The 24,314-nt window shown below is 46.0% G+C and overlaps 1 protein-coding gene across 1 annotated transcript in view; it reads right to left on the bottom strand.

The window, feature by feature from the left end:
* Positions 1-24,314, bottom strand: part of LOC124616577 (insulin-like peptide receptor) — a 418,803-nt gene that overhangs the window by 87,664 nt on the left and 306,825 nt on the right. Inside the window, exon 5 of the mRNA XM_047144897.1 lies at positions 13,945-14,111. Within this exon, the coding sequence (XP_047000853.1) occupies positions 13,945-14,111 (167 nt within the window). The remainder of the gene's footprint in view (positions 1-13,944; positions 14,112-24,314) is intronic.

The following is a 24,314-nucleotide window of genomic DNA, read 5'->3' as shown; positions in this document are numbered from 1 at the left end:
AGTCGCCAAACAGTTCTAAAAAATTGTATCTTATATGGCTTCTGTTCACGTTATATTAGCATTTACTGAAAGAGAATTACAGGTGATGAGTGCAAACCAGTGGGAAGAAAGATACAGAGCTTCCATAAATTTAAATAACAAAATTGTTCATTTATTTAAACGTAAATTTATAACGTAATGACAGTTATTAAGCTTTTAAAATCAAACAAATCTGTACTTACAAATGCCAGAAGCACGAAAAAATCGTATTTAAGTAAATAAACACATACACTTTCAAAATACTTCATTTTTGGAGGTACACCTTTTATTAACCTCTCCTTGAAATAAGTTACATTATTTAACTCTGAAGAGAGTTGGCAACGCTAGTCATAGTTCATAGCGCTAAAAAAAGTTTAAAATGCAATCGCTCATACCAAGAAACTGAGTGAAAACGTTCATATAACTATCGGATAATTGTTTCAGTCGGTTGCCTTACATTCCGTGAAACCATTCGAACCCGAAGTGTCAGTGAACACATTCATATAGCTGAGATGGGCGCAGAGACTAGATTCATTCACTGTTTTATTCGACTGAAAAAACCGACTGAACGAAAAACAGTCGGTTGTCAAAAACCAGTCGATTGCCCCATCAGTACAAGCGGTCGGCAAAAAGAGGGTACTACATTATACTGAGGTGCCAAAAAGTCTTGGACACCCAACATCGTGTCGGACCTCCTTTTGCCGGACAGTGGCATGGACTCAACAAGTACCTACCTGTAGAAGTCCCCTGCAGAAATATTGAGCCATGCTACCTCTATAGCCGTCCACAATTGCGAAAGTGTTGCCGATGCAGGATTTGGTGCACGAACTGACTTCTCCATTATGTCCCATAAATGTTCGATGGGATTCATATCGAGCGATATGGGTGGCCATATCATTCGTTCAATTTGTCCAGAATGTTCTTCAAACGAATCTCGACCAATTACGGCATGCTGACATAGCGCATTGGCATCCATAAAAATTCCATCATTGTTTGGGAACATGAACTCCATGACTGGCTGCAAATGGTCTCCAAGTAATCGAACGTAACCATTTCCAGTCAATCATCATTCCACGCAAACACTACTCATACTGTTATGGAGCCACAACCAGCTTGCACAGTACCTTGTTGAAAACTTGCGTCCATGGCTACGTGGGGTCTGCACCACATTCGAACTTTACCCATAAGCTCTCATTAACTGAAACTGGGACTCAACAGACCAGACAACGGTTTTCCAGCCGTCTAGTGTCCAACATATGTCACGAGCCCAGAAGAGGTGCTGCAGGCGATATTGTGTTGCTACAAAAGGTACTCGAGAGCCGGCCGTCTGCTGCCATAGCCCATTAACGCCAAATTTCACAGAACTGTCCTAACGGATACGTTCGCCATACGCCCACATTGATTTCTGCGGTTCCTTCATGCAGTGTTGCTTGTCTATTAGCACTGACAGCTCTAGCGAACGCCGCTGCTCTCGGTTGTTGTTGTTGTGGTCTTCAGTCCTGAGACTGGTTTGATGCAGCTCTCCATGCTACCATATCCTGTGCAAGTTTCTTCATCTCCCAGTACTTACTGCAACCTACATCCTTCTGAATCTGCTTAGTGTATTCATCTCTTGGTCTCCCTCTACGATTTTTACCCTCCACGCTGCCCTCCAATGCTAAATTTATGATCCCTTGATGCTTCAGAACATGTCCTACCAACCGGTCCCTTCTTCTTGTCAAGTTGTGCCACAAACTCCTCTTCTTCCCAATTCTGTTCAATACCTCCTCATTAGTTATGTGATCTACCCATCTAATCTTCAGCATTCTTCTGTAGCACCACAATTCGAAAGCTTCTATTCTCTTCTTGTCTAAACTATTTATCGTCCATGTTTCACTTCCATACATGGCTACACTCCATACAAATACTTTCAGAAACGACATCCTGACACTTAAATCTATACTCGATGTTAAAAAATTTCTCTTCTTCAGAAACGCTTTCCTTGCCATTGCCATTCTACATTTTATATCTTCTCTACTTCGACCATCATCAGTTATTTTGCTCCCCAAATAGCAAAATTCCTTTACTAGTTTAAGTGTCTCATTTCCTAATCTAATTCCCTCAGCATCACCCAACTTAATTCGACTGCATTCCATTATCCTCGTTTTGCTTTTGTTGATGTTCATCTTATATCCTCCTTTCAAGACACTGCCCATTCCGTTCAACTGCTCTTCCAAGTCCTTTGCTGTCTACGAGAGAATTACAATGTCATCGGCGAACCAATATAAATGTTCGATGGGATTCATGTCGGGCGATCTGGGTGGCCAAATCACTCACTCAAATTGTCCAGAATGTCCTTCAAACAAATTGCGAACAACAATGTCCCATATATGAAGTCTTCACGGGTTGTCAGCCGAGTAGCATCGTCGTCTCGTACGAGATAATGCGTGTACAGTAACGACTGCTCAAGAGCTGTTTGTACAGACGACGATGCTACTCGGCTGGCAGCCCGTGAAGACTTCATATATGAAATTCGCCGAGAAAGCCTGCACTCGCATATAATAATGGCCCAGTAAAATGGCGCACTCTTATCCATAAAAGTTCCATCGTTGTTTGAGAACATGATATCCATGAATGGTTACAAATGGTCTCGAAGTAGCTGAACATAACCATTACCATGTAAACACAGCCCACACCATTATGGAGCCACCACCAGATTGCGCACTGCCTTGGCTCCATGGCTTCGTGTGGTCTGTGCCACATTGTAAGCCTACAGTCAGCTCTTACCAACTGCAGTCGGTACTCATCTGACCAGGCCTCTGTTTTCCAGTCGTCTTTGGGCCCAACCGATATGGTCACAAGCCCAGGAGAGGCACTGCAAGCGATGCCGAGGTGTCAGCAAAGGCAATAGCGTCGGTCATCTGCTGCCATACACCTCTTCTTCTTCTTCTTCTTCTTTATCGTCGCCTTGTCCCACGTCACGTAGGGTCGGCGTTGCTCTTCTGGATCCTTCTCATCCATAGTTCTCTATCCATTGCCTCTTCCTTCTTCCATCATTTCTGCCTTAGGTCCCCGGATATCTTATCCTTCCACCTCATCTTCGGTCTTCCTCTCCTTCTCGCTCCTTCAATCTTTACATCATCAACTCTGTTTCCGATATACTCTTCCCCTTTTCTCTGTAACTGTCCGTACCACCTTAGCCTGCTCTCTTGTATCTTTTTCCCCATGGGTCCCACTTTCACAGCTCCTCTACCAAATTCATTTCTAATCCTGTCCTTACTTGTTACCACATACATCCACCTCAACATCCTCATTTCCGCCACTTCCATCTTCCTTTCCTGGACTACTATGATTGGCCATGTCTCTTCCCCGTATATCATAGCAGGCCTTACCACCGACTTGTACACTTTCCCTTTGAACCCAATGCTCACCTTCTTGTCACACAACACTCCACTCATTTTCCTCCAGTTGTTCCAACCGCAATTTATTCGGTGTTGTATCTCGCTTTCCAGTCCTCCGTGCCTCTTTATGTACGACCCCAGGTATTTAAATTTGCAGATTTCAGCTCATCATCCTGGATCTTGCAAGACCTCATCTGCACATCCTTCAGTGCTAAATATTCTGACTTTGTCCTGATAATTTTCATCCGTCTTTCTTCTAGTGCCCTCCTCCAATCCTCCAGCTTTTCCTCAAGTCTGTCGATGCTCTGCTCACAAAGAACCACATCATCCGCAAACATCATATTCCACGGTGCTTCCTTCTTCACATCTTTCACCAGCACATCCATAATCAGGCCAAAGAGGTAGGGACTAAGCGCAGACCCTTGATGTAACCCTAGTTTTACTGGAAACTCCTTTGTCATGCCCACACTACTTCTCACCTGTGTCATTGCTCCTCTGTACATTTCCTTCACTAACCTCACATACTTCTCTGGCACGCACTGCTCTCTCATGCTTCTCCATTTTTCGTCCCTTGGGACTCTGTCATATGCTTTCTCCAAATCAATGAAAGCCATATGTAGATCGGCTTGTAGCTCTCCGTGTCTCTCCACTATCCGCTTTAAAGCATGTATTACATCAGTCGTTCCTCTTCCACACATGAACCCAAACTGTTCTTCACACACCACAGTCTCCTTGCGTAATTTTGCTTCTATAACTCTTCCCCAAATTTTCACTGTGTGCCATCAGCTTAATACCTCTATAGTTACTGCAGTCTTACACATCACCTATCCCCTTAAATATTGGGATCAGTACACTAGTTCTCCACTCGTCTGGCATCTCCTCCTGTCGCCAAATCTTCTTCATTAAATTCCAAAGGACCTCAATTCCCTTCCATACTTCAACGGGGAACTGTTGCCATAGACCATTAACGCCAAATTTCGCCGCACTGTCCAAACGGATACGTTCGTCGTACGTTCCACATTGATTACTGCAATTATTTCACTGAGTGCTGCTTGTCTGTTTATCACTGACAACTTTACGCAAATGACGCTGCTCTCGGTCGTTGAATGAAGGCCGTCGGCCACTGCGTTGTCCTTGTAAGAGGTAAGGCTTAAAATCTGGTTATCTCGGCACACTCTCGACACTATGGATCACGGAATATTGAAGTCCCAAACGATGTCCGAAATGGAATGTCCCATGCGTCTAGCTCCTACAACCATTCCGCGTTCAGAGTCTGTAATTCTCGTCGTGCAGCCAAAATCACGTCAGAAACGTTTTCGGATGAATCACCCGAGTACAAATGACAGCTCCGGAAATATACGGCCCTTTTATACTTTATGTACGCGATACTACCGCCCTTTGTAAATGTGCATATCTCTATCCCATGACTTTTGTCGCTTCAGTGTAAACTGCTACACCGGCAGCGCTAGCTCGAATCCTGCGCCACTTTTCAATGACTCGCTCGTTTGCGCTGAATGCGATCTGCTCCAGAGCAACAACATCCCACAAAAATGATTGACGAAAACGGTCACACCAGTAATAAACTGATTACCAACTGAAATTTTAGTTAGCAGAAAACAAAACATCCGTGTTTGTACGTTTTAGAGGTATCCAAATGTATTATGTACACACGAATAACATAACTCCATTGTGAATGCAGTTGTGCCACCCAAGTAAAGCTAAGTAGTGGGAGAACATTAGTAAGGAATTACTGGATATTAGGCCCGCCTGTTATAGAAACAACCATCTTTTCATGTAAATGCAAACATATTTCAACACGTTTGTGCGATCGTCAGCGGGTAGCCTTATTCAAATCCCTTAAATGTGATCATGATTTGACTGGTAATTATTCTACGAAAATTAGGCCTAAAACAGATATTTTTTTATTATTGGGTCGTGTAGAGCCCTCTGAACAACATCAGAAAATGTTCTAATGTGTGTGAAATCTTATGGGACTTAACTGCTAAGGTCATCAGTCCCTAAGCTTACACACTACTTAACCTAAATTATCCTAAGGACAAACACACACACACACACACCATGCCCGAGGGAGGACTCGAACCTCCCCCGGTATCTGAACAACATCAGATTCTGGTAGTTTATCATCTACAACTAAATAATGTTAATGTGAGTCTTGGTTGACGGGTGAACACAATTTTACATCAAAACGTAATTTTGTGTGAAATATTTCGCGTTTATATTTGCGATTACTCACGTTTAGATTTCTAAAATACTTTTTCACCTGTATCTCCATAAGTTGTTGAGAAGCATGCGCAAACTCTAGACACGTCCCGCAGGACTTCGTAAATTACGTTTTCGCCAGAAAACAGAGCGCTACTGCTGCCTCTGTGTTTCCAGTTCCAGCTGGCGTTCACTCGTCAAGTTGGTTTGACGCCGAATTTTAATTTTGTTTTTTTCCTTTCTCTCTCTCTCTCTCTCTCTCTCTCTCTCTCTCTCTCTCTCTCCCCATCCTTCTCTTTCTCTCCCTCACTCTGTGTGTGTGTGTGTGTGTGTGTGTGTGTGTGATGTTGCGTGTACTAAGCAAGAAGTACGCAACAAGAACTGCGAGAGGCTGCCACGACAAAGGGACAAACCTCTCGCCTGGAGTCTCTATTCTGTGCAGCAGACTCCAGAAGACGCTGACAAGCTTCGACTTGTACTGGCAGACATGGAAATCCTTCCACCGACACATGATGCACTGTGGACAATGACGCAGTCCCGCACCGGCAGTTGGACTATTCGGTTCGGTGCCTGCAGCCCAGCTCAGTACAGTAGTTTGAAGATTACCTTCCGACATAGCACTTGCTACTTACAGAGAACTAGAATCGGTAACAGTGTGTCTGCCGAATTACAAAAAAATGGCTCTGAGCACTATGGGACTTAACATCTGTGGTCATCAGTCCCCTAGAACTTAGAACTACTTAAACCTAACTAACCTAAGGACATCACACACATCCATGCCCGAGGCAGGATTCGAACCTGCGACCGTAGCAGTCCCGCGGTTCCGGACTGAGCGCCTAGAACCGCTAGACCACCGCGGCCGGCTGCCGAATTACAATCAAGTATAGTGACAATATAGAAACTGCCTAGAGGTGGCAAATTTATTTGGATATCAAACTTCCTGGCACATTAAAACTGTGTGCCAAACCGAGACTCGAACTCGTGACCTTTGCCTTTCGCGGGCAAGTGCTCTACCAACTGAGCTACCCAAGCACGACCCACGCCCCGTCGTCACAGCTTTACTTCCGTCAGTACCTCGTCTCCTACCTTCCAAACTTTACAGAAGCTCTCCTGCGAACCATGCAGGACTAGCACTCCTGAAAGAAAGGATATTGCGGAGACATGGCTTAGCCACAGCCTAGGAGATGTTTCCAGAGTGAGATTTTCACTCTGCAGCGGAGTGTGCGCTGATATGAAACTTCCTGGCAGATTAAAACTGTGTGCCGGACCGAGACTCGAACACGCGACCTTTGTCTTTCGAGTCTCGGTCCGGCACACAGTTTTAATCTGCCAGGAAGTTTCATACAGCGCACACTCCGCTGAAGAGTGAAAATCTCATTCTGGTATTTTGATATCATTGTATTAGTTTAGGGCATCAATTCAAACAGGGCCAAAGTTAAGTAACATCTGTAACATACTCTTAATAAATGCCATTTTTATTATCTATTTTGCTCCCACATTTCTGTTATAACGTGTCCTGTCAGAGCAAGTGTTTACTTAATAATTGTACTGTGCGAAGGCTATGAACCATAGAGTTTTTTGCTGTTGTGGATATTTGGTATGAATTAATAGTAGCATTCAGTTACTACCTTCAGCCCGCCCGGTTAACCGTGCGGTCTAACGCACGGCTTTCCGGGCGGGAAGGAGCGCCTGGTCCCCGGCACGAATCCGTCCGGCAGATTAGTGTCGCGGTCCAGTGTGCCGGCCAGTCTGGATGGTTTTTAAAGTGGTTTTTCATCTGCCTCGGCGAATGCTGGCTGGTTCCCCTTATTCCGCCTCGGTTACACTATGTCGGCGATTGCTGCGCAACCTCCACGTACGCGTACACCGTAATTACCACACAAACATTGGGGTTACACTCGTCTGGTGTGAGACGTTCCCGGGGCGATCCACTGTGGACCGAACCGCACAATTACCCCAGGTTCGGTGTGGGGCGGCGGTGGAATGAGTGGATTGCTGTAGCCTGTTGTGGGGTTGTGAACCACTGCGGCGGGAACGAAGCCTCTCCGTCGTTTCTAGGTCCCCATTCCAATACAATACAAATACTACATTCGCAATATGTCGTCTTTTCTGTACAGTTCCTTTAATTTGTCTTTTATGCGCCATTGCGTAGAGTAGTGTGTTCGTGTGTAGTTTTCCTTTGCTAATGCCACAGCAGACAGGGAGTGAGAAATTAAAAAATATTCGAATTCGACGCAAACCCATCTGACAACAAGTGAACAGCAAGTGCGACTTGACACAGAACAGGATTGACTTCTGGTAAACATTTAAATGTGTTATTTACGAACGAAGCTCCACGAAATTCGGAGTCCAGTCACATTAACGTTACCAGTCAAAATCCTGAATAACCACCTTTCGCAGCGCGGAGTGCAGGAGAAGAGTCGATGAGGCTTTGGAAGGTACTGTCATGGATCTGAAGCCCTGCCGAGTCCAGTGTGTTGGCCGGCGGCGCCAGATTTCTCGCTTGAAGATCCACGGCGCAAACAGCCTGACGAGGTGGTCCCACAGATTCGCGACTGGGCTTAAACTCGGGGAGTTTGACGGTCAGGGAGGTGTGGTAAGCCCATTCTGGCGCTCTTCCAACCACACAAAAACACTGCGAGCTGTGTGACACGTTGAACTGTCCTGCTGGTCTATCCTATTGTACTGGGGAGAAAAACTACATGTAGGGGTAGACATGGTCCTCAAGGATTGATGAATATTTGTGTTGATCCATGTGCCTTCCCGAACGAAGAGCTTAGGCCTAGAGAGTGCCACGAAAACATTCCTCAGAGCATAACGCTCCCAGCTCCACTATGGGCGCCAACAACGACTGTTGCAGGGCTATAGAAGCCAACGGCCATCTGTCCGATGGAGCATTTAAACGTGACTCACTTGAAAAGGCTAGGTGTCGCCACTCAGTGGACGTCGAGATGCAATACTGGCGTGCACAGTCAAGCCCTCGTCACCGATGAACAGGAGTCAGCACCGATGCACGAACCAGGTGCCTGCTGCGAGGTCCGTACACAGAATGGTTTGCTGAAGAGTCGATAGGTGACACGGTTGGGTAGCGTCTTGGTTAACGTGGGTGTTGAGCTGCTCAACAGTTGCACGTCTATTCACCTGTGCACATCTCTGCAGTCGTGAACTGTCACCCCTGACATGTACGGCCCGTGGTGCACCACAGTTGCTCCGGCGCCGGTTTTGGATAACGCCACTTTGACATGAACGGTGTACTTCAAGCAAGGTGGCACGCGAACAGTTTACAAATTAAACTGTATTGGAAATGCTTCCGCACTTGACCGTAACACCACTGACCGTGCTCTTTTGGACGTCACATAAAACGCACTGTTCCCGTAATACGACAACGACTGCACTGTTTATCGCGTACCCATACGCTTTATATACCCTCCACTGCTGGTGCTTCAACCTGCCGTCTGTGAGTGGTTATTGGACGTTATCCCCGACATACAGTATGTGATCAAAAGTGTCCGGACACCTGGCTGAAAATGACTTACAAGTTCGTGGCGCCCTCCATCGGTAATGATTGAATTCAATATGGTGTTGGCTCTGACCACTATGTGATTTAACTTCTGACGTCACCAGTCCCCTAGAACTAAGAACTACTTAAACCTAACTTACCTAAGGACATCACAGACATCCATGCCCAAGGCAGGATTCGAACCTGTGACCGTAGCGGTCGCGCGGTTCCAGACTGTAGCGCCTAGAACCGCTTGGCCACTCCGGCGGCAATATGGCGTTGGCCCAACCTTAGCTTTGATGACAGCTTCCACTCTCGCAGGCATACGTTCACTCAGGTGCTCGAAGGTTTCTTTGGGAACGGCAGCCCGTTCTGCACCGAGTGCTGCACAGAGGAGAGGTACCCATGTCGGTCGGTGAGGCCTGGCACGAAGTCGGCGTTGCAAAACATCCCAAAGGTGTTCTATAGGATTCAGGTCAGGACTCTGTGCAGGCCAGCCCATTACATGGATGTTATTGTCGTGTAACCACTTCGCCACGGGTCGTGCATTATGAACAGGTGCTCGATCGTGTTGAACGATGCAATCGCCATCCCCCAATTGCTCTTCAACAGTGAGGAGCAAGAAGGTGCTTAAAACATCAATGTAGGCCTGTGAAGTGATAGCGCCACGCAAAACAGCAAGGGGTGCAAGCCCCCTCCATGAAAAACACGACCACACCACAACACCACCACCTCCGAATTTTACTATTGGCACTACCACACGCTGGCAGATGACGTTCACCGGGCATCCGCCACACCCACACCCTGCCATCGGATCGCCACATTGTGTACCGTGATTCATCACTCCACACAACGTTTTTCCACTGTTCAATCGTCCAATGTTTACGCCCCTTATACCACGCAAGGCTTCGTTTGGCATTTACCGGCGTGATGTGTGGCTTATGAGCAGCTGCTCGACCATGAAATCCAAGTTTTCTCACCTTCCGTCGAACTGGCATAATACTTGCAGTGGATCCTGATGCAGTTTCGAATTCCTGTGTGATGGTCTGGATAGATGTCTGTCTATTACACATTACGACCCTCTTCAACTGCCGGTGGTCTCTGTCAGTCAACAGTCGAGATCGGCCTGTATACTTTTGTGCTGTACGTGTCCCTTCACTTTCCACTTCACTATCACGTCGTAAACAGTGGACCTAGGGATGTTTAGGAGTGTGAAAATCTCGCGTACAGGCGTATGACACAAGTGACACCCAATTACCTGAGCACGGTCCGGCCCCGGTAGCTGAGTGGTCAGCGTGACGGAATGTCAATCCTAAGGTCCCGAGTTCGATTCCCGGCTGGGTCGGAGATTTTCTCCGCTCAGGGACTGGGTGTTATGTTGTCCTAATCATCATCATTTCATCTCCATCGACGCGCAGGTCGCCGAAGTGGCATTAAATCGAAAGACCTGCACCAGGCGAACGGTCTACCCGACGGGGGGCCTTAGCCACACGACATTTCATTTTTACCTGAGCACGTTCGAAGTCCGCCCCATTCTGCTCTCTCACGATGTCTAATGTCTACTCAGATCGCTGATATGGAGTACCTGGCGGTAGATGGCAGCACAATCCAGCTAATATGAAAAACATATGTTTTTGGGGGTGTCCGGATAGTTTGGATCACACAGTGTAGGAGACGGTGACATTAATGTGACTCGACCGTGTATGTGCACTGTTTTGTGTCACTTCTCAACAACTTATTGGAATACTGATTAAAAAGGATTTTTCAAATCTAAACGTAAATAATCGCAAATCTAGTCGCGAAATGTTTTCGCAGGCAAAATTCCAACCAAGACTTACGATAACATCATCTAGCTGTTCTTCGTAGAATAATTATCACTCAAAACGTGCTCACATTTTACACATTTGAATAAAGTAAACTGAATGACGATGGCACTATTGTGCTAAAACATGTTTGGGTTTAGAGGGGAAAAAAAGAAGAAAGAAACGGTTGTGTGCGTAACAGCTGGTTATTTTATCAGCAAGAGCAGTACAAGCTCTGGTGAGTGTGATTAGTGAGTAAGTACACAGTGGAGCAGACGCTGGGTTTCCTCATGTAACACCTCGGTTGAGTTTACAGTGATAAAATCTATAGAAAGAATAATTTAAAATTAAGAATATAATTTTTAGAGGAGAAAATAGTGTAGAATCAGATTTCGGTAATTGCAAATTAAAATTATAGTATACGAGCAAGTAGTTTAACGTCTAAGTACAGCAAAGCCACGGAAGCTCCGTCATGGAGAAGGCAGTGACGTTACAATCTTGTGATGAAAAACTTATAAAAAAAGTCCTGATCGTCATTATTGCGGCCTTTTTTCCTTGATTGTTTCGTTAAGGGGCGGGGAACCCGTGTCAGTCAGCGAGACAATAATTAGATTGGACTTTAGGGTAAATTCTAGTGTCCGATACCACCGGTCGGCTTTGACCAATGACGTAATGTATGATGTTATTTTGTTTGTGCCGCTGATTGCTGTCGATGAACGTTAAATGATTTCTCTGGATTTCCTCGTTACGCTCGTATATTAAAAATTCGATGTAGATTGTTTTGTTTTCATCTCGAAATTTGTTTTCGGCATATTTTGTTAATGAATGTAGTCGTGATTTATAAGTAGTCGTGATTTATAAGGTCTTGTGTTCTCACGGTGTTCGTTGTGGATGAGTCAGTAGTTTTTACTGCGAAAATTCTGCTTCAGAAAATGAGTGACCGTAAATCAACTACAAAATTTTTGCAATCATTGGGCGTCATTGTGGGGAAAGAGAAGGATTTCAGTGTTGCAAGGCCGTTTAGATGAATATTGTTGGAGGAAGAGTATTCCTAAAGGTTATTGTTTATTTCTTGCATTTATGAAAGTAGTCAGCAAAATGTACAGGCCTCATTTCCTTAGTTAGGTGTTGGTGGGTCCTATACTTTTTCTTGTTTTACGTTGCGTTTTTTTATGTTACTGTATTGTGTGAGTGCTACTTTTTTGGTTTCTCTGGAGGGAGGTTTTTCTGTCGTTTTAATATTTTCTGGTTACAATGGTGGGCCGATGGGTATTGCTGTGTCTTTGTCGGAGGGTTTATGTGATTTGAGGCCCGCACCTCAGCGAAGAGTCGTCGCTGTCACGTCGGGAAGAAGCCGGAAAACCTACCGACGATACGTATCTACGAGCAGACGTCGACATGGAGTACCTAAAAAGGAAACCACAAGAGAGTTGGGGAATTAACTACGTCCGTCTGATCGGCTCCTTTCTCTCCCGCCGTCCTTCCTATGTCACCACCCATAACACAGATTCCTACACCTTTTTCCCCTCCGCCGGTGTGCCCCAAGGCTCCGTCCTCTCCCCCCTTCTGTACCTTTTGTACACGGCGGACATGCCGCCGCCGTCAGCCCCCGTCCACCTTCTCCAGTTTGCCGATGACACCGCCTTCCTTGCCCTTGCCCCCACCCTGCAGCGCTCCCAACACCTTCTCCAATCCCATCTTGACCGGTTCACCGCTTGGTGCAACCAGTGGTTGCTAAAGGTCAATCCCTCCAAAACCCAGGCGATCATTGTAGGCAAAACCACCCCTTCCTTCCGCCTCCTTGATGTATATCTCACCATCTATGGCCGTCCTATCGCCCTCACTCCCACCCTTCAGTACCTTGGCGTCACCCTTGACCGTCGCCTCTCCTGGACTCCCCACCTCCGGACAATCCAAGCCAAGGCACGCTCCCGACTCCGTCTCCTTAAGCTCCTCTCCGGCCGTACGTGGGGTCTGGACCCTTCCACCATCCTCCACACCTATAAATCCCTCATCCGCCCTATCCTTTGTTATGCCCATCCGGCTTGGATCTCCGCCCCCCCCCCCCTACCTTTTATAAATCCCTCCAAATCCTTGAATGCTCTCCGCCTCGCCTATTGCATCCGTCTCCCCTCCCCCACGCAGATCCTGTACGATCTCATCCCCTTCCCCCACCTCCTCCTTTTCCTTGAAAGGATACGGATCCTGTACACCTCCCGTAAACTCGATCCTCCTCACCCGCTCGTCTCCCCGATCCTCTCCCACCCCCGCCCGCTGCCACGCCTGTATTCCCACGTCCCACCCGGTCTCCATCTCTCAACCCTCCATACCCTCTCCCAAGGTGGCTTCCACCAGCTCCCCCTCCCTGATGATGTCCTCCTCCCCTCCATCTACCCCTCCTATCAACTTTGACCCTGCTCCCCCCCCCCACTTCCGGTGTCCCTTCCTTTAGGCACCCTCCCTCCCTTCTCTTCCCTTCCCTTTTCTTTCCTTTTCTCCCCTCCCCTCCCTCCACCCCTCTTCCCCCGGGATTCCTTTCCCCTTCCTCCCTCCCCCTATCTCCCCTGCCCATGGCTTCTCTGCTATCCCCTCTCGCTCTCCCACTCCCCTTCCTCCTCCTCCTCTCTGGGCAGGTCCCCGGACTCGCACACGCACAGTGAACATTCGCGCGCCGGAGGTCATCGCCGTCAGTGTCTCGTGTGTGTGCGTTCGTTTGTGTTTAGTGTTTGTTCGCCGTCACGTCGCCACTGTTCAAGTGTACCATCGCCATCATCTATGTTTTGTGCGCCGTGTCAACTAGTGTCAGTGATGTTTTCTCGTCATGCGTGAACGGCTCCGTGTTTTTTGTTTTTTAGTGTCTACATTGTTTTGCCCGCCGTTTTGCTTGTATTCTCTGTGCCACCTCTATTTATCATTTATTGTAAATCCCAAGGCTGAAGAGCGGCGTACTCAGCTGCTGACAGCCCGCCTTGTGATGAAATCACAATAAAGGAAAAAAAAGAAGAGTTGGGGATGCTTCACTCACCTGGTAGAGGCCATGCGGGCAGCGCGCGACGCAGCGGCCCGGTATGGCGACGTGCCGGCAGACGAAGCAGTCGCGGTCGCTGGGCCCCGAGCAGCCGCCCAGGCAGCTGGCGTGGCAGCAGCCGCCGGATGCGTCGCACGCTCGCGCCTCGCACTGCGCCGGGCAGCCTGCAACACGCAACACACCGCTCTCTGTGCTCATCTATATACCTACCAACACGACGCTCCCAGCTTTATACTAGGCGAACATTTCTGAAGGTATGTTCCTACAAGCGCGGACGCTTCCGTGATGGCTGTCTCGCATCTGCGGGAGTGGCCCACCAGCCGTGGATTGTGCGCAGCACTGGCGGGGGGAGAGTTTTTAACTCGTATAGGTCCTTCAGTAATACGTCCTTAGTTCGCCGCCAGGCCACTTCGAGCGCTGCAAGTCCATCACTCCTAGAGAGCCTGTATAGGGAGAGAGTGGCCAACCGCACGATGCGGCGGACATTTTTCTGCCAAACTGCGGGCGGGACTTTTGAATGGCCAGTAGTGGAGTAGTGGAGTACACACTCACCGAATCAGAAGCACAAGACAATATGGCGAAATCATTCGTTAAATGCCTTTCTTTACAGCTATAATATACTCATAGCAGCCTACTACGTACAGCACAGGAAAATTTGATACAATGGCTGTAAAACTTATTCGTTACTTGCACATATCTCCTTTTAAGTTCGTTTACTAGACATATTGCAATGAAAGTAACGTAAATAAAAAATATAGTATATAGAATTTGTTTCGTATCGGAAGTGCATAATGCTAAAGATTTAACGAACCTGTATTACGTCAGATGAATGACAGTCGTAAATAGTTGTTTACTTGTGACATGCAAAAAGTGTGGGACGTATTAGTACTTCTTGCCACGTCTTCAAACTTTTTGCATGTCACAAGTAAAGAACTGCTTAATCACTCCTAGAGGGCCTGTATACAGAGAGAGTGGCCATAGGTGAAGTTGCCCGTGATTGGTTGATTAGCTTTGGCGCCATTTTTCTGCCAAACGTCTCCCGCGCTTCGTATGTTCGCCGTGCTTTCGAGTTGAATTGAAGTTCAGAGGACTTTTGGAAACGATTAAAAGTTATTTGAATTATTGAGAGACTTGTTATGTGTTGTGCATGCATGTTCGATTTAGTTGTATATCGTTTTTAGTACGTAATTAGCGTTTGCGATCTTAAATACGAGTTGAAATAATGAAGCGTTTTGTGATGAAGTCGGTAGGCCTACATGTTTGAAGTAAACACGTCAGTAATTGTACAGTATTGTTTTTGACATCTGTAATTCGTTCTGCAGACGTTCGTAAACGATGCCAGGTTGTGCTGCATTTGGTTGTTTCAATAGAGGCGAGGTGGATTTCGCATGTTAGCATTTCCACGCAATGAAGAAAGACGAAAGCAGTGGGCAGTCGCAGTCAACAAGGCTGACATAAATCAAACAGGAGCCTTGTGGAAAACAACCAAGGTACTCTATGCGAAGTGAGTGGTTTTTGCTTTCTACTACATATAAAACAACTTGCACTATGCATAGTTACATTTGAAAACAGACATGTAAATTGGCTGTGTGAAAATTATTATAACACATTATTCTTATAAACAAAGGCATTTAACGAATGATTTCGCCGTATTGTCTTGGGCTTTTGATTCGGTGAGTGTGTACTCCACTACTCCACTATTGGCCATTCAAAAGTCCTGCCCGCAGTTTGGCAGAAAAATGGCCGCCGTATCGTCCGATTGGCCACTCTCTCCCTATACAGGCTCTCTAATCACTCCTAAAGCCCTGCATAGGGAAAGTACGGCCAACTTGCCAGTGGCCGCCATTTTGGGCCCACTGCGCCGCCCGCTGGTGAAACATTAACTTCTGCAGCATATTTAGCTGTATGCCGGGTGATCAAAAAGTCAGTATAAATTTGAAAACTGAATAAATCACGGAATAATGTAGATAGAGAGGTACAAATTGACACACATGCTTGGAATGATATGCGGTTTTATTAGAACCAAAAAATACAAACGTTCAAAAATGTCTGACAGATGGCGCTTCATCTGATCAGAATAGCAATAATTAGCTAAACAAAGTAAGACAAAGCAAAGATGATGTTCTTTACAGGAAATGCTCAATATGTCCACCATCATTCCTCAACAATAGCTGTAGTCGAGGAATAATGTTGTGAACAGCACTGTAAAGCATGTCCGGATGGCATTGGCGTCGGATGTTGTCTTTCAGCATCCCTAGAGATGTCGGTCGATGACGATACACTTGCGACATCAAGTAACCCCAAAGCCAGTAATCGCGCGGACAGAGGTCTGGGGACCTCGGAGGCCAAGCATGACGAAAGTGGCGGCTGAGCACACGATCATCACCAAACGACGCGCGCAAGAGATCTTTCACGCGTCTAGCAATATGGGGTGTTTTTTTTTTTTGTTCTAATAAAACCCCTAAATCCCCATGTCATTCCAAGTATGTGTGTCAATTTTTACCTATCTACATTATTCCGTGGTTTATTAAGTTTTCAAATTTATACTGACATTTTGACCACCCGGTATATTAGACAAGTGCACTCAACCGTTTAATGAACTGCTAAAACTGCTCAGTGACTTTAAACGGAACACGTCGGATATTTAGCAACAAAAAATCTCAACAAATTTAAGCCAAATGAGACAAAATGCATTTGTTGCGGCGAGCATGGGTGAGGGGGGGGGGGGGGGGGAGTTGTTTGGGGGAGGAGACCAGACAGCAAGGTCATCGGTCTCATAGGATTAGGGATGGACGGGGAAGGAAGTCGGCCATCCCTTCCAAAGGAACCATCCCAGCATTTGCCTGGAGTGATTTAAGGGAAATCATGGAAAACCTAAACCAGAATAACCGGACGCGGGATTGAACCGTAGTCCTCCCGAATACTAGTCCAGTGTGCTAGCCACTGCGCCACCTCGCTCGGTGTGGCGAGCATAAAACAAAGTTTTTTCCCTGCTACCCTTTATTAATAGCGAAAGTTGATTTCGGAGTCCTTGTTGCGGTATCGAATTTGAACGCCTGTTTTCGTAATTCGCGTTAAATTGGTCCTATCAAATAGTCAGCATGACAAAATGGAACCAATATCAGTTCGCAGTTGCAAGGAAAAAATCCATCGCTAATTTGAAGCTCTATATCGACTCACTTCTTGTTCCTGTTAGGCCTACTCGGTAACACGAAAATTCGCTCAATGTCTCTTTTGTTATACGAAATAAAGCATTGGATTCAAATATATCAGTACCTTAGTAAATAGAACTGATAAACGTGCCTATATGGTTACGCATGCTTCATATTTTTGTCAGATCTATCCCATAAAATTTTGTTTGGTACAATATTTTTAAAACGTGTTCGAATAAAACCAGCCCTACGATCAAAAGTAGGCAGTAGGAAACAGGAACAACTGTATTCGTATTAATAGACCGTTGATTGGTTCAAATGGCTCTGAGCACAATGGGTCTTAACATCTGTGGTCATCAGTCCCCTAGAACTTACAACTAATTAAACCTAACTAACCTAAGGACATCACACACATCCATGCCTGAGGCAGGATTCGAACCTGCGACCGTAGCGGTCACGCGGTTCCAGACTGAAGCGCCTAGAACCGCACGGCCACACCGACCGGCAATAGACCGTAGATTTGCGGCCTAGTTGCACCAGTAAAAATAGTCTCCTGGCAACCTTAATGGCTACTGAATGAGAGGTCGTAGGTTCGCTACTTGCCGACTGCATTTTTTTTCATTTTGTACATTATATAGTGTGGAACAAAGAACAAACTATTATTGAGAGTACCGTAAACATAAATTTAAACCATACTGTACAGTCAATCAGGTCAAATTTTTTACCAGTCATGATAATTTTGTACGGTAGCACTCACTATTTCTTCGTTTTATGTGGTAACAGTGGTTGTTTTATCTCAAAGATTTCTGTTTTGTAATTAAATTACCATTAAACCATCCTATTAGGCCTTCTGACCGTTTTTTGCTGTTCGAATAGATTGGAAACTAAGTAACAGAAATACAAAAAGGAGGCAAAGACAAATGCCAGAAATGAATAAAATTAACTGAATGTTTAAGTCGAGTTCCTGCAACCTTTCCCATTGCGACCAAAAGCCCCCTCCTTGTTGCGTCTCTCCTTTCGGAAGGAATTCTGTACAGTTTTACTCCCCTTTCGTCTCGAAACGAACAGCCAAAAGCACAGCACTGAGGCATTATTCTACTTAAAACTTCGAAAATAAACAACACTTTCTAGGCTTCACACGTAACGCTCGGCCCCACGATGGCTGCTAATGCTAATGTCACGTGACGCGGTTTCAGCCAATCCTGAAATGCGGACGGCAGCAAATGCAGGGGAATAGGATGCCCACACTTTCCTTTATACAGATCTTTAATCACTCCACCATCTCCATTTCTTACTCGGTATTTAATGTCTCCCACAGTGGCGATTCACCAGTACACGTTCCGGGTGTTCACAAATTTTTAGACGGAGAAATATGAGAGAGTGTCAAGCCGTCCGTGGTGGCCGTGCGGTTCTAGGCGCTGCAGTCCGGAACCGCGGGACTGCTACGGTCGCAGGATCGAATCCTGCCTCGGGCATGGATGTGTGTGATGTCCTTAGGTTAGTTAGGTTTAAGTAGTTCTAAGTTCTAGGGGACTGATGACCTCAGAAGTTAAGTCCCATAGTGCTCAGAGCCATTTGAACCATTTTAGAGAGTGTCAAACAACGGAAAATCCAGGATGGAATGTAACAATTTTATCAAAAAGATAGATTCTACTCACCGTATAGCAGAGATGCCGAGTCGCAGATAGGCACAACAAAAAGACTGTGACAAATTAGCTTTCGGCCAGTATGGCCTTCGTCAAAAATAGATGACACACACACACACACACACACACACACACACACACACACGATTGCAGTCTCTGGCAACTGTAGCCACGCTGCCAAGTGTGCCAGAGACTGTTTTTAACTACTGGTGGAAGAAATCATCTATCACATACCGAAAAACGTCAATTTTCTTTTTCACCATTAAAAAGTTTTAAATTCAGTGTAAATGTCTCCACTGTCTGTTTCTTCTTTTTCGTCTCATTCAATTTTTTATTGTCATTTGGCCGAAAAGCGCGGGTTGCCTGTGCCCCTGACAGCCCACCCGTCTGCCCTTATGGGGTGCGGGGGAATTAAATAACAATGTTAAAAAAAATCAGAACTCAAATGATAGTCCGCCAGGGGTTTTTGCACACAACTCTCAAAAATTCTCGAGAAAATCGACTTCGAAATCTTCCGAGCGCCTTAACTCAATAATTCACGGCCAATTCTGTCGACAGTACGTATGGCTCTGCGACCGAAGAACAACAATCAACGCACAATCGATTAAATGGTAGGCTATAGAAATGAAGCTTTTTGTAATTAAAGAAAAAGTGGTACAACGCTCGCCTGCAATGTGGACGGCCTGGTTCCGATTCCCGGCCAATGCAATTTTTTAATCAATGGCGCATGTTCTACGAGCGTTTCCCTGACGTGTACAATATATAAAAGCGAAAAACAAAATCGTTTGTGTTCGAGACTGGTAATCACTGGTTCGAGTCTCGTTCGGATCTTTATTTTCTTTCGTGGTTTCCGTTCAGAACTAATACATACATCATTTAAATACAAAATTCATCAAGTACATACTAATTAACATCTAGCTGTCTTTTTTTTTTTTTACGAAAAATGCATTTCTTTTTATTTCTATTTAAATACCGGACACAAAATAAAAATTCTTAATTACCTATATTTAGTAAAAACTTGACAAACAGAATAATTCTAAATAGTATTTTCCACTTCATGGAAATGCTGATAGACAATGCGTTATATTTAAAAAATTTGCATCGGCCGGGAATCGAACATGAGCCACCGGTACTACATGCAAACATTCCACCAGAGAGCCGCGCGGCCCGCCAACATAGTCTCCATGAGTTAGAGACTTAAATAAGCGCGGGAATTTTCAAACTCGATTTTCAAGAGAATTTTTGAGGTTGTATCGAATTCCTTTGGCAGTTAGATATTTGAGTTCTAAACTTCACGTACCACAAAACTATGAGAAATGACGACAATCCGATTGCAGTGTATCTCCTCCTCAGTAAACTACACTATTGGCCATTAAAATTGCTACTCCACGAAGATGACGTGCTACAGACGCGAAATTTAACCGACAGGAAGAAGATGCTGTGATATGCAAATGATTAGCTTTTCAGAGCATTCACACAATGTTGGCGCCGGTGGCGACACCTACAACGTGCGGACATGAGGAAAGTTTCCAACCGATTTCTCATACACAAACAGCAGTTCACCGGCGTTGCCTGGTGAAACGTTGTTGTGATGCCTCGTGTAGCGAGAAGAAATGCGTACCATCACGTTTCCGACTTTGATACAGGTCGGATTGTAGCCTGCCGCGATTGCCGTTTATCGTATCGCGACATTGCTGCTCCCGTTGGTCGAGATCCAATCGCTCTTAGGAGAATATGGAATCGGTGGGTTCAGGAGGGTAAAACGGAACGCCGTGCTGGATCCCAACGGCCTCGTATCACTAGCAGTCGAGATGACAGGCATCTTATCCGCATGGCAGTAAGTTATCGTGCAGCCACGTCTCGATCCCTGAGTCAACAGATGGGGACGTTTGCAAGAAACCACCATCTGCACGAACAGTTCAAATGGTTCAAATGGCTCTGAGCACTATGGGACTCAACTGCTGTGGTCATAAGTCCCCTAGAACTTAGAACTACTTAAACCTAACTAACCTAAGGACAGCACACAACACCCAGCCATCACGAGGCAGAGAAAATTCCTGACCCCGCCGGGAATCGAACCCGGGAACCCGGGCGTGGGAAGCGAGAACGCTACCGCACGACCACGAGATGCGGGCACGAACAGTTCGACGACGTCTGCAGCAGCATGGACTGTCAGCTCGGAGACCATGGCTGCTATTACCCTTGACGCTGCAACACAGACAGGAGCGCCTGCGATGGTGTACTCAACGACGAACCTGGGTGCACGAATGGCGAAACGTCATTTTTTCGGATGAGTCCAGGTTCTGCTACAGCATCATGTTGGTCGCATCCGTGTTTGGCGACATCGCGGTGAACGCGCATTGGAAGCGTGTATTCGTTATCGTCATACTGGCGTATCACCCGGCGTGATAGGTTGGGGTGCCATTAGTTACACGTCTCGGTCACCTCTTGTTCGCATTGACAGCACTTTGAACAGTGGATGTTACATTTCAGATGTGTTACGACCCGTGGCTCTACCCTTCATTCGATCCCTGCGAAACCGTACATTTCAGCAGGATAATGCATGACCGCATGTCGCAGGTCCTGTACGGGCCTTTCTGAATAGAGAAAATGTTCGACTGCTGCCCTGGCCAGCACATTCTCCAGATCTCTCCCGAATTGAAAACGTCTGGTCAATGGAGGCCGAGTAACTGGCTAGTCACATTACGCCAGTCACTACTCTTGATGAACTGTGGTATCGTGTTGAAGCTGCATGGGCAGCTGTACCTGTACACGCCATCCAAGCTCTGTTTCACTCAATGCCCAGGCGTATCAATGCCGTTATGACGGCCAGAGTTGGTTGTTCCCTGTGCACCCAAACTGCGTGAAAATATAATCGCATGTCAGCTCTAGTATGATATATTTGTCCATTGGATACCGGTTTATGATCTGCATTTCTTCTTGGTGTAGCAATTTTAATGGCCAGTAGTGTATACCCTCTTAATTTATGGTGCACGTCGCCATCAGTGTATACCTTTACAGTACTCCTTGCTACTGTGAAAGTGGGAATCCTTTATTTATGTTGGTGCTATTTCACCTAACAAGGGGACTGTACGAACTTCCCCTCGCCGATTTCATTCATATTGACAGGATATTGGGGCACGACTACTACTTCAACTACACCAAGACGCAACTCTCAACTGTTTTCGAGGAAATGGACTATGAAAATTTTTGGCGCAAATACGTAAGCAGACCGCAGCCGATCGAGTAAGGGCTTAATTTCATATGCACGAAGCCTGTGGCTCGAATCTTGCTAACGGTACAACTTTTTTGTCAGTTATGTGCACCAGTATTCGGTGATATGGTTCGAAATGGGTGCTACACCGCGAAATTGTGTGACTGTAAACGAAGTTTGTTTTTCAATGGACACTGAAAAAAAGATGCGCATCAAAAAATTCAGCGTTGCTACTGTATGGAGTAGATGTCTGCAGCCACGAGAAACTTTTTCACGACTGCAGTTCGATGCAGACAGGTATTATTGAATTGTTCTTCATGTTTCCACGATCAGTATTATACTGATTCTTGCACTTCTCCGAAGACTGCGCATTACACTAGTAGCAAATGAAGAAACAATAATACAAATGAAATGACTACATTGATTTGATTGATCTTTCTCGTGTAACCCTTTTTCATTTCCTATCTCCTTAAGGAAAAACCCTTCACTACTTTTTTTTTCAGGACAAAGGTTAGGAAAATATTAAACGAATGATTAAATACTGATAATTTGGACGTTCACAATGAAAATACGTGGAAATGTAAAAGAACCGCCGACATGAGATCCGATACAGGTACCTCAGCCTTATGAAACTAGGCGCTTACCCTCCTTCTTTTTTCGCCCGCAGCTCGCGGTAGTGTGGTAGCGTTCTCGCTTCCCACGCCCGGGCTCCCGGGTTCGATTCCCGGGGGGGTCAGGGATTTTCTCTGCCTCATGATGACTGGGTGTTGTGTGATGTCCTTAGGTTAGTTAGGTTTAAGTAGTTCTAAGTTCTAGGGTACTGATGACCATAGATGTTAAGTCCCATAGTGCTCAGAGCCATTTGAACCTTCTTTTTTCCCCATTTTGCTCGTTGTTGTTCTCGTCGTTTGGTGTTGTCGGACGTCACAGGACACCGCTTCTAGATCATCCAGGGACTGGGTGTTGTGTTGCCTTCATCATCATTCATCCCCATCCAGGGAGCAGTTCACCCAATGTAGCGTCGAATGTAGTAAGACCTGCACCAAGGCGGCAGGACCTGCCCCGCAAGGGGCCTCCCGGCCAATGACGCCAAACGCTCATTGTCATTTCCATTGAATACTTCACTCAGTTTATTATTATTGTTGTTACTATGAATCATATCGGTGAGAGGAAGTTCATACAGTCTCCACATAAGTGCAGCGCGGGATGTTCTTGCAACTGTTTGATAGCTTTTTGCTCGGTAAACAGTCGCTCCGTCTACTTCAGGGGGGTTGTGCGGGTCCACCATCAGCCTTGTCCGTGGGAAAATTGATTACGATTTCCTGTCTTAGTCTTGAGTGCGTATGGCAATTGCAGTAGTCCGCAGCTGCAATGGGTTCTGAATTTTTAAAACATAAGAAGATAAGAAACAACAAAAACAGGCGATAAAACGGCGACGTAAATTGTAAAACGGCAGAAAATTGTGGAAAGTTAGAACAAAAGTAATGGTGAGCGATGATAATAAAATAGACAAGAAGCAGACATGGAAAAAGTAGACAGACAATTAAAAAACACGGCGATAGTCTGGATTCTGTTCGCAAGAGACATATATAAAAAAAATCACACCCTGCGACAGCATGATGTCCGTTCACAACACTTCGGAAAAGACGCACAACACTTAACAATCACTAGGAACACTGCACTAAAAGGTCGGGACGAAGATGACACTCAGGCAAGGGCAGATGGGAGGGGGGCACCTGGACAGAGGAGGGGGAAGAAAAAGGGGGAAGAGAGGAAAAAACGAAAGGCGGGGGGGGGGGGGGGGGGGGCGGGAAAGACGAAGGGAGAGGACTCAGAAGGGGGGAACAGAGCAGACGCGAAGGGAATGGGTAAAAGCGGAGGAAGGAAACGCAGAAAGGACTCGGCGGAGAGAAGGGAAAAGTTAAGGGTACAACGAACTAATATGGGTGCAGAATTAGGTCCAGCGCTTACAAAGTGCATAAATTCCTTTAGAAAAAAATTCGTTTGGTAGTCCGCGCAACCACCCATTCACCGCGTGGCGTACCACTTCATCAGAACGGAACTTCTTTCCTCCCATTGCGTCATTGAGAGGTTCAAACATATGGAAATCACTTGGGGCCAGGTCTGGTATGTTGGATGAGGAAGACACTCAGAATGCAGGTCAGTGATTATTGCAACTGTTGTACGGGCAGTGTGGGGCTTTGCACTGTCATGCTGCAAAAGGACACCTGCTGACAGCAATCCATGTCGCTTTGCTTTGATTGCAGGCCGCAGATGATTTCTAGGAGATGTGTATGATGCACTGGTGACAGTGGTCCCTCTAGGCATGTAATACTCCAAAATGACGCCTTTTTC

This window comes from Schistocerca americana, chromosome 5 (assembly GCF_021461395.2).
Source record: "Schistocerca americana isolate TAMUIC-IGC-003095 chromosome 5, iqSchAmer2.1, whole genome shotgun sequence".
In the NCBI taxonomy this organism is placed as follows: domain Eukaryota; kingdom Metazoa; phylum Arthropoda; class Insecta; order Orthoptera; family Acrididae; genus Schistocerca; species Schistocerca americana.
Note: the sequence above shows the minus strand (reverse complement) of the source record. Positions and strands in the feature narration are given on the sequence as shown.